The sequence below is a fragment of the Gadus chalcogrammus genome, chromosome 13 (assembly GCF_026213295.1).
Source record: "Gadus chalcogrammus isolate NIFS_2021 chromosome 13, NIFS_Gcha_1.0, whole genome shotgun sequence".
Lineage (NCBI taxonomy): Eukaryota > Metazoa > Chordata > Actinopteri > Gadiformes > Gadidae > Gadus > Gadus chalcogrammus.
In genome coordinates, this window is record NC_079424.1 from 11,632,386 (window position 1) to 11,645,766 (window position 13,381).

The window sequence follows — 13,381 nt, forward strand, 5'->3', positions numbered from 1 at the left end:
GCAGAATAGATGAGTGTGAGTAAGCAGAATATTATCAGTGTGCATTAGACAAGACTCAATGCCCCATATATCGCACAGATAACTTTATAGACAACTCTTGCCTTCGTAGAGCTGTAGATTTATGCATTTTATTTACATGCATAAATGTGATGTGGGGAGATGGATGGAGAACAGGAGGGAATGGGGACAGTTCGGATAGCGTTCATTTCTGTAGAGATTTTTTTTGCATTTGTGCTTTTGAAATGATTTTCTCAGGACAAAGCTTGAAGGACCTTTTGATTTTGAGATACCTAACCAATGATAATCTACATATGCCTTCATTTTAGGAGCCTTGAAGCACAGATTATAAACCTTTTGAGTTAATTAAATGATTGTCAATGAGTTAATAGTTTTACAGAAATGTATGAACACAATTTAGTGCCTAAAATAATATGCTTTAATTCAATTAATACAATACAATTTTCGATTTTCTTTTTACTAATTTCTAATAGAATTGTTGACATAGAATAATGTTTTTTTTGTTTCTCTTCTCATCAACCTTTCAGACCGAGAATTCAATCCAGATATTCATTGTGGTGTTATGGACATGACCGCCCGGAAACCATGCACAAGGTCACTTACATGCAAGGTACTGGGATGCTTATTTTGTTCAAATGGGAAAATCATTCTTCCTTCCCCTGATCCTCACATTTTCATTGAAGGAACTGTTAACATTGACGTCCTTCGGCCTGTTTTAAAGTCTTAGTATTTTTATACGTCTTGAAAGTTTGGGAATTCCTGCATGCATACGGTTGAGTGTGATAATTTTGTCTGGAATTTATGCCCTCCTTTAAAGTTTTAAATGAACCTAAAAAACTGAGGTTCTACAAAGTACTTCAGGGTCAATACATACACAACATGTTTGTTCTTATGATATCCACCCTTCAATCACAGACTAAGATTTTGCTCCAAAGTAGTTACAAACTCAATAGAATGAAATCTATTGGAGTGGAAGCAATGGGGGTGGGGGGGCATGATATCAGCGACCTCAGGTGTGACCTCCCCCCCCCCCCCCAACCCATCCAGACACATTCCTTAAGCCAGCGGAGAGCTGTGACCGGGCGCAGGAAACGCTTCGACACGCTGCTGGCGGAGCACAAGAACAGGGCCAGGGACCGGGAGAGGGAGCTCCAGCACCCCCACTCCCAGCAGACTCCCCCTCTCAGGGAACCCCACCTGCCCTCGCGCCTCCCCGCCGCCACCACCCACGAACCCCACCAGGCGGTCCACGGCAACGGCCCCGCCGTCGCCGAGGTCGTCGTCAAGTCTCCTGCCAAGCCTCGACCCTACAACTCCGGTGTCCCCCGGTACGTGGCTCGGGCCCCCTCCGGGTGCATGGTGAACACGGGGCTCCAGATTCAATGCTTTACTGGGCAGCACTGGGGCTTCCCACTGGAAGAGTTAGGAGCACCAGCAAAACGTTAGAGGCACCCGCCAAGTTTTAAGGAGCTCCAGTGATGTATCAAAGTCATAACTATAAACGTACGGGATTGATGGGGAAAAAAAATCAGTTGCAACAATATTTAGATTTTTGATTGTTAATTACAAGTTAGAGGTAGAGAAAATAAGGAGTATGCTAAATAATTAAAAAACGGCAATCAAAATGAATACTCCACATATGCTTTTTTATTTGGCAAACAAGCCTACTGACTTAAAATACAATTACAGAAATCATTAAATACTTCATTATACCTGCCCCCCAATAAAATGGTACATTTCCCCAGGAACACAGTTTGTATTTGATTTCAAAGTATCTCATTTAATGCACTGATTAATGTACCAAGCAAGAAATACAAATAAAAGTAAATCAATAGTACACAAACTGAGTATAATAACCAGCTGGTGTACATTGAAAGGGATGGGTAAAGGTGCATTACAAAAAAATAAAGTTGATGCTCTTCTACTCATTTCAGGCGCTCATTCTACTCCTTCTAACCAACCTTTTCAGACTGAACAGTAGCCATGGAGCTGGGGTTCCCCCCGGGGAGCCCGCCGTGGTCCATGACGCCCCCCACCAGCCGCCCAGTGCCCCGGACGGCGTGTCCCGCCCCTCAAGCGACGAGGGCGAGAACGAGGTCGGCGAGGAGAACGCCGACCGACTGGACTGTCACTATTCAGGTTCCCACCCTCGACCGGCGGCTGTAAGTCCACACACCCGGCCCCCCGCTCCACAATACGCCTGCTCCATTCGGCTCGCAGCGCTTTCAGTTCGTTCTTTCTCAGCTGAGGGGAAACGTGTTCTGTGTTGTTCTGACGGTTTCCTAATGAAGTTGTCTGAAGAATGAAATGTTATAGAGGTGTCTGACCTCCCATATTATCTCCGTTCCCAGTATTGTACTTTTGGAAGTCGGCTGTTTGGCAGAGGCTCCCACACGTTTGACCGGCGCTGGGACCGCATGCGTTGTGCGTTGACTGCCATGATGGACAGGCACGTCAACTCGCAGATGTGGAAGTGAGTATGTTGGACCGGTGCGTGAGCTATGTAACATTTCCACTGCAGCCAAATCTCTTTTAGTTCAATGTGATCTCCCACACCTGAGGTGAGTACACTGTCTTTAGTTCCACACGTGGGATCAGGGGTGGATTCATCCCTGTCTGCCAATTCAGAAAGTGTCGCCTACTGGGCATGTACACCAGTCTGGGAACCAGACGAATCTGCAAGCTCATGTTTTATTGGCTCTGGCAGATGGTCTGGCCCCCTTCCCGTTCAAACAGGTTTACAGCCACTCTGGCCCGGGTCGTGTCAATCACAGCCGTTAATCTCAGATGGGGCAGGTTTGATACGTGGTTGGGAGGAGCACCTTTCAACATTAAGCAACAAAGACGTTCGGTAACGGTTTGGGATGGTCGGTTGGATCTGCTATCGCGACGGTAATAAACAAAGTGGACGTATATCTTCTCTGAAAGAATAACATTCTACAGCAGTGGCTTTTGTTGATAAGAAAGATGTGTCTGCCGTACTTCTGAAAGGATCAAGGTCAAAATACTCACTCGGCATTAAGCGTTGCATTGCTGTGCATATCGTCACAGCAATGCTGTGGTCTGCAGCCATTGAATACCACTCTTGCAAATCTAAATAAACAGAGTTTTTAGACTAATTTAAAATGTAGTCAAATTTGTCCAACAATGTCAGGGTATGTGTCTGCAACTCAGACCCCGACATTTTCTTCAATATGGATATGTCATCTGTATAAGTATTCCCGCAATTCAGACTTCCCAAATCAGATGGCCAACTAGCTGTAATCTTGGTAAATGGGATGGGGTGTTTCAACCAATCATGTTGCTTAATTGGCTATTAACGGCAAACACATAATCAGCCAGGAGTACTTTACGTGTCAAGTGTCTGTGAAGGTAGACATACACTTATCAAAATCCCCTGCGGAATGCTTCATCCACTTGCCCAAATCAGTTTCTCTTCAGTAGAATATCTCGGTGACAAAACTGGAAACAAGATTGTAACGTCTCCCGTTGCAGCTTTTGGTTTCTGGCCAGACTCTGTGCTGTCTCCCCCAGAGGTTCTGCTGTAACAAAGCAGGACCGCTGGATGGGAGAGAAGTGTGCCAGTGACAGTCCTGGTACTTGACTAGGGTTGAGCACCGAAACTCTGTTCCAGTAGGGCACCGGTTCTGACGTAAACGTTAGTAACGAGATCGAATAAGAACACACATTTCGGTGCCTCATAACTGTGCCTGACTATTTTTAACGCCCCCTGCCCCGCCCCCATGGTGTTGCGGCGTCAACTTGCATTAGTGCTGGGCGGTATACCGGTTCACACCAAATAACGGTGTGTATTTTCGTTATTATAGGATTTTTTTATTTATCAGTGTATTTGATTACACAACGTTTGGAACGCTGCACCGTGCGATACTGTTTCCGACGGGACCCTTTTCAATGTCGCGCTTCTAAACACGCATGGTACGACTACGACTTTCTTTATGGGTCCATGACTGCGAGGCGTGGTATTTCAGCCCAACTACTTAAAGAGTATACCCAACCCTATATTTGACGTGGCTTCCTGATTTGTTCCAGGAAAATCCCAATGGCCTTGGAGAACTCCTCTTCCTCGTCCTCCGTCACCCCCGCCCACAGGACAAGCACAAACTCCCACGGTAGCACCTCCTCCCCGGGCTTCCTTAGCCCCGCCGGCACGCAGCCGCACTACGGCCAGTCGTACGAGGGCCGCTCGGCGCTCTCCTACGGCACGGCGCCCAACGCCCGCGCCTCGCCGCAGGGCGGGGCCGACCACCCGGCCTACGGCGCCACGCAGGCCCGGCAAGTGTCTTCGTCGCCGCAGATGCCTTCAGCCCACTCCTCCTCCCCCCTGGCGCCTCCCCCCGCCTCAGTCCGGGCGTTCAAGTCCCGCTCCTCCTCTTCCTCCGGCGGCGGCGGGGCAGGCAAGGCGGCGTCCTTCAGGCCCCGGGAGAGCTCGTCAGGCTCCTCCTCCACGCCGGTCACGCCCAGCTCCTTAGGCGGGGGCGGGGGGATCAACAGCACCAGTAGCAACGCTAGCTTCAGCTCGGGGAAGAAGAGGAAGAACAGCTCCTTCCTCGCCTCGTCCCACGGCCCCGCCTCCGACTCCCCCTCGTCGAACGCCAACTCCTCCTCCTCCGCCACCTCCGCCTCCTTCAAGAAGAACTGTGGCAGCGCCCCGGGCAGCTCAGGTAGCACCCACCACCACGGCTCGCCGGCGCTCTCCTCCGCCGCCACGCACAGCGGCGTCCACAGCATGGGACTGAACTGTGGCCCCACGGTGCGCACCAACTCCCTCAGCCTGAAGGCGGAGCCCAGCGGGGGGCCCGCCGGAGGCTCCTCCTCGGGGCCCTCGCCGCGGGGCCCCCCGTCGGGCAGCCCCGCAGAGTCCATCAAGCGCATGAGCGTGGTGATGAACAGCAGCGACTCGACGCTGTCGCTGGGGCCCTTCGTCCACCACCACCACCACCACAACCACCACCACCACCACCAGTCCTCCTCGGAGCACCACGCCGGCTTCGGCCACCACGCGTCCGACGGCCGCCTGGACGGCAAGAAGCGCAAGAGCTCCCCGGCCGGCGGTGGGGGTGGGGGTGGGGGTGGAGGCGGGGTCGGCGGGCTGGGCGTTCCCGGAGGTGGTGGCGGCGGCCCGGGGGGGGGCCCGGGTAGACCCAAGGTGGCCAAGTCGCCCTCCATTAACAACATCCACGGGAAGCACGGCCGCAGCGTGGCGGGCGGCCCGGGGCTGCCCAACAACGCTCACCTCCACCAGGTGGGTTCCTCTGCTGCACCGGCACCAGACTGCTGGGGCTCCTACTGCAGTTGTAGCTCGTAGTGCTATCGGTGAATAGATTAGTGTTTTGGTCCTCGGGCACACTGGGGCTTAAATATAACCCTTTATTGGCCCAAGGAGTGCGTTCAGTTTTTCAATATTGCAATTATGTCAAACGGCATGTATTTCTGTATTGCTTTATGGCCCAATTCGATTTGGAGACAATCTTGAGATTATGGCAAGGGATTAACTCTTCAGTGGCCAGAACTTTATCTTCATCAAGCGCTCCTTTTTTCAGTTTGCAGAAAACAGTCGGAGCACGCAACACGCCAATCCCAGTCAGGATTTCTCGCTTTCCAATATCTGAGGGTCAAAATAAGGAAAGAATGTCTTAACTCTGTCTTAACTTTTCCTTTCTCCCTCTTCCTCAGCCGAAGGCTCGCCCCTGACAGCGGTGCCCGGGTTCTATGTATGGAAACGGCAGGCGGAGGGGGCGGAGTCCAGAGCCGTCGGCGCTCAGAATGCACGAGGCCTTCTAGAAGACAAGTCACGAGCGGAACCCAGACGACTCCCCCCTCCCCCCGCGGGTCTCATACTTCTACCTTCAGCTTCCCACAATCCTCAGGGTGGAGATGACGGAGAGACCGGTGACGTTAACGCAAACCTCAACATTGGCACGGCCATTTAGTGAACACACCAGTTCTCCCAAAGCCATGTGCGTTGGGGTTTGGGGGGGGGGGGGGGGGGAAGAGCGGGGGAGGAGGAGGGCGGGGTCATCTCCTGCCAGCCATTTCAGTGTTGTCTCAGTGCCCTGAGAAGGTCTTCCGCTCCGGGCCCGCGGGAGCAGGGGCCTCCTCTGGGTCTCTGTTCAGCGGGCCCCCCCCCCCCCCCCGGTTGGACTTCAGGTTAGGGGGGCCGCTGGCGGACGGGAGTGCTGTGAGGCGCGGGGCAGGGCCGCAAGGGAGCCGGCGGGGCCGAATTGCTTCCGTATTTAAAGTGTGAACGCGTGCGCCTGACTGTGTGAATGTGTGGGGGTGTGCGCACACTCTGGACTGTTTAGTGACAGTTTTTACTCTGGTCAGATATTTTACTGGACTACTGGAAATATCCAACTATTAACACCCACATCGCCTGATCTCAGAAGCCTTGGAAGGAGAAGGAGCAGTGGCGCCGCGGCGGCGAGCGCTGTGGCGCCGACTGCGCTCCGGAACACCGGCCCAGGATCCCCTGGACGTTTTCTGTTTCTGTTCTGAGGGACACCTCGAGTCACGTTTGACGTTACGCAGAGTTCAGCCACTGGCGAGATGGTAGGGCCGGGGGTTTGAGGCGACCCTTTTTTGTTATTCAAAAAAATAATTATGCAAGTGTGACCTGGTTTCATGTTTTCTTACTTTTTTTCTTTTACACAGATCTACAAAGAGTCTTTGTAGGTGTGTGACAAAGACATAGTTTTGCATGCAAATGTCAAAGAGGACACCTGATGTGCCCGTTCAAACGTATTCTCTATCAGGGGAAAAGCTTGGATTCAAGGACTCTGTTATTTGGTCTGTTAATGGCTGGAGTGGGAGCAGAATGGCGACACCCTTTCTTGAACTCTGAATAGCACTAAATGTGGCTGCTACACAGGCAGCGCATCTTCCCAACAATATCAGTTTGCATTGGTACCCCCTTCTCCCTTTTTCTTTTGTTTTGTTTCTCAAAAGGTGGACAACCTTGTGCCGGTGGTGGTGGTCTGTGTGGGAATCCCAACTACAAAATCAGTGGCTTCCTCAAACGTGAACACGTCGTTCACAGTAGATGGTCGATTTATATATGTATGTATATAGCTTGGGGGTTTGGACATTGTCGGCAAACTAGTTTTTTGTTATTAAACACTGAGTGTTGTGGTGATTTGGTAGAAGCACCTGTAGCAACCGAAATGTGTACAAAGGAATGGCCGTGTCGGCTTGTCTTCCTATTACGGTCGCACTCGGCTGAGCAGTGTCGATTCACTTCTTCACTGATCATCAATAACACTACCACTTCTCCTTGGTGCCGGCGTGCCAAGTCTGTAGCCTGGTCTATTCGATTGATCAACAAACATGAGTATGATTCAAAAGGTAAAATGGGGGAAAAGTCTGCCTGAAGGGAATTCATAGTTGATTATTAGGGGTGGGAATCTCTTGGCACCTCACGATTAGATTCCGATTATGAGGTCAACGATTTGATTCTGAAGCGATACATCGATGCATCTCGATGCAGAAATTTTTTTTTATGTACATTTCCATCCGTGATTTTCAAAAATATATATATATACATCTGGGTTTGATACTCAGAGTTTGATAATCACTTCCTACTTTTGTGATGATCATTAAAGACATCAACAGATGAATTCACTTATCTAATATTTCATAGAGAGAAAGCTTTTGTCACAAATATGACTTTCTATGAACAATGCAATAATCAATGCAGCTTGCATTGATTGACGTTGGTGTCATAACACAATATGGAAGCATGCAAAAAATAGGTTTCAGTTTTATTTTATTTCTAATCTTTCTTTTCTATGTCATTAATGGAAAAGATGCTCTTGAATTAGAAGGAGTCCTTGTGTCTGGCTGTGAGTTTGCGCGCATGCTATGCGTAGGCTGAATCACAATCGTGTCACGACAAATCAGATTGGCCAATACACACTGAAGATAAATTCAATAATTTTTAAATTACAAAAATCATCCCTCTCTGGTGAACAGAATGTTGCAGCAGGCAAAAAAATAATAATTATTCAGATTATTAATTTATCTGCATCGAGACAGAATCGTTATAGCGAGAATCGCGATGCATCGAATAATCGATTATTTTTCCCACCCCTACAATTTATATCTTGTAATAAAGACCTCTGGCTGCAGGATTACAAAGTCAAACCCGGTCTGCTCTCGTTGACTAAAATACACCATGAGTCGCTCATTAGTTGTTGGCTTTGCTGAAAAGGAAAACTAAACTGGGAATCATTTGATGTCTCAAAATGGAGCCATCAATGGTCTGGGGCCTTTATCATAACCCTGATATAGAGTTAAATCAATGTATACGTTAGGCCTGGTTTAAAGAGCAATGGCTGCCCACTTTAGATCTGCCAGCAGGTCTGTAAACAACATCACCTTCAAACTTCCAAAACATGTAGAACATTATTTCTAGATCCAAAAAAAAGCATTTCTTTGAGGAAACATTTGTATCGAGGCTCCTAAAAATTACGCAATTCTAAAAGCCATAGGGTGTTTACCACCCAGCCACACACCGTTGCAAGATTGTCCACCTTTGTAACCACTAATCGTTTGGCTACTGATCTGTTCTTCTTTATGATGCTGTTGGAAACTAGACCGTTCTCCAGCCAGGCTTTAAATAGGCTCGTCGAAACGGAGCCTAAATATGTCGATATTCCCCGTTCGTGACAGGATGAAACGTGTTGGCAGTGTTAGAACAAGGCTGTGGAGGAAGGGGGATTCATTGAGATGGCTTCACAGGGGGGTTGTTGAAACGGTCGGGTAAAGCTGGTTTCATCCGTCGTCCACTGATGTCAGATAGCATTGTGAGCAGATGAAACAATTTTCTTTTTCAATCTTTACCTAGCTTTTTTTTCGTAGCCGATGTATCAAAACAAGTATTGAAGTATCCCTATTTGAGAATACATATTTTGTTAACAAATTGTACATATTGAAATATGTATTTTTGCACAATATTTGTCATTTTTCGTACACATGGACGATTTTTTGGTACAATGGAAAGCCCTTATTTATTGAGTAAGCAAGAATAAAGTTGATGAGGACTTGCTCATTCGAAGTGGTTCACTGCCAAAATGCAATACGCCTACCAAGCCGAAGCATCTCATGAATCATGTACTGGGATCCTCTCAAGGGACAACGGGTGAAGTGTGGCCACTGTAGCATGTGTCTGTATGACCAGGAAACCTTTATTATTGTTCAAGGTCTCATTCACATGTGCTTTTAGCTGTAGGGGTTGTTTCTTTTTAGATGTTGCCTATGAATCAACATAACTAACGGAAAGAAAGAGACTTGTGGCACAATAAGCCTGTGATTCTTAAACGCCCTGCAGGCCTGAGACAGACCAATTTTGCTAACACTTTAAATAAAAATCAGTTTTAAGACTGAAGACCTAAAACCTCATTTCATGATTTGAAACCCTGATGATTTGACTGGCTTGGTATCATTCGAATGTGAGTAGTGTATGCAAATTAACAATGGTTAACTTTCCATGCTGCCTATTTGCCAGCAAAGATCTGGGTGCAGGCAACATGGAGGAAATAAACCATTGTTCAGCTGCATATTGTCCCCATATTCTAACGATAGAGAGCCGGTTGATCAATCTGCGTAGTAGTCGTTCAAGCAATCATAACTTAAAGGCAGGACAACACTATGGAAAAAACATTGCTTGAGTCGTTGCCAAACAAGTCATTTGAATCACAGCTTTTAAAGGACATTGTTTGCAGCTTTTTAAAAGATAATATTGACATGAGAAAGTGCCTGAATATGTCTCACCCTGACTGTTTAAAAGGACAGTATTTATTTGGGGTTAAATGTAACTTACTTGAATGTTCAGTGTTTAGGAGCTCGCTTATAAAAAGATCTGCCTAGTGAACCCTAAACATGATCAAACCAGAGTTTGTCAGTCGCCCTGTATGAAAACACTCAACATCAACAATTTTTGAATTATCAAACTTTTCAAGAGAACTCAAATGACTTCCTGAGCCTGATCCTGCAGTTTAAGCCACTCTAGTTTAAGGATTCATATGTGGAGCGTTAAAGTACGTATTGTTTCCAGTATATGGAAACGGCAATGAGGTTTTAGTTTTTTTTTATAACATCCAACACCATAGACTTGGAATGTGAAAGTGAGGATACGGCTTACTTTTGGAAGGAAAATGTCTCCATTCATTTGTAAAAGCGTGGGTTTTTTGTATACTTTATCAATTTGATCAGCTGGACTTTTATGTATTGGCTGCTATGTAATTCATGAACAAAATGATAGGCTAGAATTACTTAATATTTAAATAAGATTGTATAGTCTATTTGTTTTGTAACAAGTTTCTGTAAATAAAATAATTTATACTGCTATTTATATGAAAATCCTGTCTCCGGCTGATTTCTCCAGTGAATGCCAACAGATTCATTAAACGGGGTTGAGAAAACATTTTATTATATACATAAGGATCACCTTTTTCCAAAGTTTGGGTCGCGAAAACAAGTTACACAAAATGGACATGGGTGTCATTTGCGATGCAGACAATAAGGCACGTGCGCCGCTTTTACATGTTGATGACTCGGGACAGCTTCTGGACTCTGTTGAGCAGCAGGTCCCCCTTCTTGATGGTCTCCTGGTACTGCCAGTTCTTACTGTCAGGCCTGTGGATGAGTAGAGATGGTTCATAAGGGCATAACTTTCTTTTTTTTAAAGGATTCGTTCTTTGGGTTGGATGTGTACAAAAGTGAATTTGTACCTGTTGGTTTCCACTATCTCGTTTACTTTGTCAATTTTGCAGTGAAGACGGCCGGCGGCAATGAACCTAGAGAGTTCCCTGTTAGGAAGAGGAGAGTTAAGTCTGGGTGAACTGGAGGGGCAATGCTATGGGGATTGCCTTGGGTTCAGTGAATAATGTGATGGTATGAGACAGTTTGCCTTTGATACAAGTCATAAACTTGCTCTTGCAGCCCTTGAAGCTTCGGCCAAATGTCAAGTGTAATGTGGGACTCACTGGTCTATGAACTCATTGCTGACGCCGAAGGCCTCTGCCATGTATCCCAGGGTTAGGGAGCGGTAGGACTCCAGCAGCTGGCTGTAGGCCTGGATCCTCATCTCCCTCACATAGTAGCGGTAATGGGGGGCAAACAGCCAGTCCTTCTTCATCTCCTGTTCCACCGTAGCTGTGGGGAGGGTCACGCGATTAGCAATATTCCGCTATGGCCATCTTTAGTTAACATGGTCAGTTTGAGTTATCTTTAAATGCAAAACCCAGGAAAACAATGTTATGTTAATGTTATGTTCGAAGTATTTTTCTGCAAGCAACTTGAAACCAGTATACAGTAAGGCCAAATCCGAGTATTTGGCCGACAAAGCTTAGCTGGCAGGTGATCTTGGATAAATCTAAAGTATTTTTATGATCACCAGTACTAGGGATAAAAAGCAGCGGTTTACCCAGAGACTGGAAGAAGACTGAGTAGCGGCACTCGTAGAGGGAGAACAGGTACTGGCGAATGGGTGGAAGGCCGTGGAGGACCTCCAGGATCTCTGCTCCCTTTATCACCTAGGGAAGCATGAGAAGGACAAACCCCATTAAAAGAGGCCCGCTTAATATGAGAGTGAAGGGATAAGTCTGTGTTCATGATGTCTAATTTCACATGTACATAGGTCGACATAAAATAGACTGCCACCTTCATGCATGTGTCGGGGAGGGGGGTACTGCTTCTTACCTTTTCCCGCAGGTCGGGCCTCTTCAGGGCGATCATGCAAACGTAGACCGTGTATGTGACGAAGGTCTTGTAGTCCATGAGCTCGTAGGAGGTGAAGGTGGACACCGTGTCCAGGAAGAGCTCGGCAGCCTGCTTGAAGTCTCGGATGGCCACGCAGTACAAGCCCTGGTACACTTTGAGACGATTCCTGCGATCCCAGTCCCCACCTTCCTCGATCAGACTGAACAATCACACGGTGAGTGAAGGAACATGATAAGAAGTACACCTTGGCCTCCATGAGCAGGCTTCGACACATAAGAAAATACTAAACATAAATGTTGGACATTACAATTAGTGTCTTGTTGAAGTGGATTCTGTCCCCAATGAGTTCACTACCTTTTGGCTTTCTCTGAGTTGCGTGTAATGAGGTCACTGTCCATGTAAAACAGGCCGATCCTCAGGAGGTAGAAGACGATGTCTAGTCTGTGACCGAGTGCCACTGTCTTATCATAGGTCTTCCTGAAGGCAGTCAGGGCTCCCTCCTGTGGAAGCACAGGGCAGGCAAGTCCGTAGATGAGGTACATTAATGGTGTTGATGCAACAATGTAATATATCGACTGTTGATATATTAACTTAATTATGACTATAAAAGGATGAGAGAAATATGGATAACCGAGTAGTCAATCTCAAATGATGCATACATTTCAGTTGACTCCGGGACTAGTTATTTCTGTACACTTCTTTAAAGAGAGACACATTGATCATACCTTGTCCCCAATTCTGATGAGATATTCGGCTCTGGCCATCATTGCATCACGGATCTCACTTTCTCCCAAGTTATTCTCTGCATCTTCGAGGACGTCATCCAGGCGTTTGAGCTCGTCCTCGTTGGCTTTCTTCATTTTACTCAGAAGGTCGGCGTCTTGCTGCCACTTGAGTTCCTTACAGAGGCCCTCGTAGTATGGAGCCATGTCTACAACACAATACATGGATTGCTCTCAGTTACATGTTGTAAAATCACAATTCCAGCTCAATCTAGAATGACATCTTGCTGTGCACTCTAAATGTGTTAAATAAATTAAAAAATCACGCAGGACATTCCCTGAAATTAAAACGTGAGTTGTGGCACAGATGACCAAGTTTATTGATTCTGCCATGATATACCCTGAAGTCCCCCAGCTGAAGGGAGCTCCGTGGTTGACACATTACACACCAAGTTTGACCAACTAACGCTAGCTCTACGTTACAGTGGGAATGTATTTTTAACACAACATGAATGTCCACTGAGCAAAGGGTAGAACTGGTTATTAATGCAGTACTTATAGCAATATTGTGGATGGATTTAATTATTCATACAAATAAATGACAACTCACTGTTAGCCTTAATCGCGTCCATGAGCTCCGTCTTCACTTTAGCGTCCTGTCGGTGCCCCTCCATTGTGAGCAGAAACTTCAGCTGGGCAATCCTCAGATCGGGGTTCTTGGGCAGACCCTCTTCTTCCAGATTCTCCAAAGGCATTTTGAGATTCGTACAAGAAATCCAACAACGTGTTAATGTTGTTCAGGTTGTCTTTATGTGTCAGACACAGTAAAATGTGCAAGCTAACCAACAATGACTACGGAAAACATTGACTGGCCGCTTCCGGTGGATGTTGTGCCAACGAGT

The 13,381-nt window shown here is 46.9% G+C and overlaps 2 protein-coding genes across 3 annotated transcripts in view; one reads left to right on the forward strand and one right to left on the reverse strand.

Annotated features, from left to right (window-relative positions):
* LOC130401552 (ataxin-7) overlaps nt 1-6,000 on the forward strand; it is a 25,363-nt gene extending 19,363 nt beyond the window's left edge. For both annotated transcript variants that reach the window (XM_056605370.1, XM_056605371.1), the window contains 6 exons: nt 546-628; nt 1,066-1,346; nt 1,988-2,180; nt 2,370-2,491; nt 4,069-5,281; nt 5,713-6,000. In XM_056605370.1, the coding sequence (XP_056461345.1) occupies nt 546-628; nt 1,066-1,346; nt 1,988-2,180; nt 2,370-2,491; nt 4,069-5,281; nt 5,713-5,730 (1,910 nt within the window). In that variant the 3' untranslated portion in view covers nt 5,731-6,000. The remainder of the gene's footprint in view (nt 1-545; nt 629-1,065; nt 1,347-1,987; nt 2,181-2,369; nt 2,492-4,068; nt 5,282-5,712) is intronic.
* Nucleotides 6,001-10,415: 4,415 nt separating this feature from the next.
* Nucleotides 10,416-13,368, reverse strand: psmd6 (proteasome 26S subunit, non-ATPase 6). The gene is made up of 8 exons (XM_056605886.1): nt 13,090-13,368; nt 12,483-12,688; nt 12,112-12,257; nt 11,737-11,956; nt 11,462-11,570; nt 11,022-11,190; nt 10,767-10,844; nt 10,416-10,671 (listed from the first exon to the last, which is right to left on the reverse strand). Exons 1-8 carry the CDS (start codon nt 13,232-13,234, stop codon nt 10,575-10,577), a joined length of 1,170 nt encoding a protein of 389 aa, XP_056461861.1. The 5' UTR covers nt 13,235-13,368; the 3' UTR covers nt 10,416-10,574.
* Between the last annotated feature and the right edge of the window lie 13 nt (nt 13,369-13,381).

Bases quoted from the DNA above. Each gene is read 5' to 3' on its own strand.
- psmd6 (XM_056605886.1), bottom strand. From the start codon at position 13,234: ATGCCTTTGGAGAATCTGGAAGAAGAGGGTCTGCCCAAGAACCCCGAT. The intron at 11,571-11,736 runs GTAAGAAGCAGT...ATGCTTCCCTAG, and splicing joins GGCCCGACCTGCGGGAAAAG to GTGATAAAGGGAGCAGAGAT. The intron at 10,672-10,766 runs GTACAAATTCAC...ACTCATCCACAG, and splicing joins GAGATAGTGGAAACCAACAG to GCCTGACAGTAAGAACTGGC.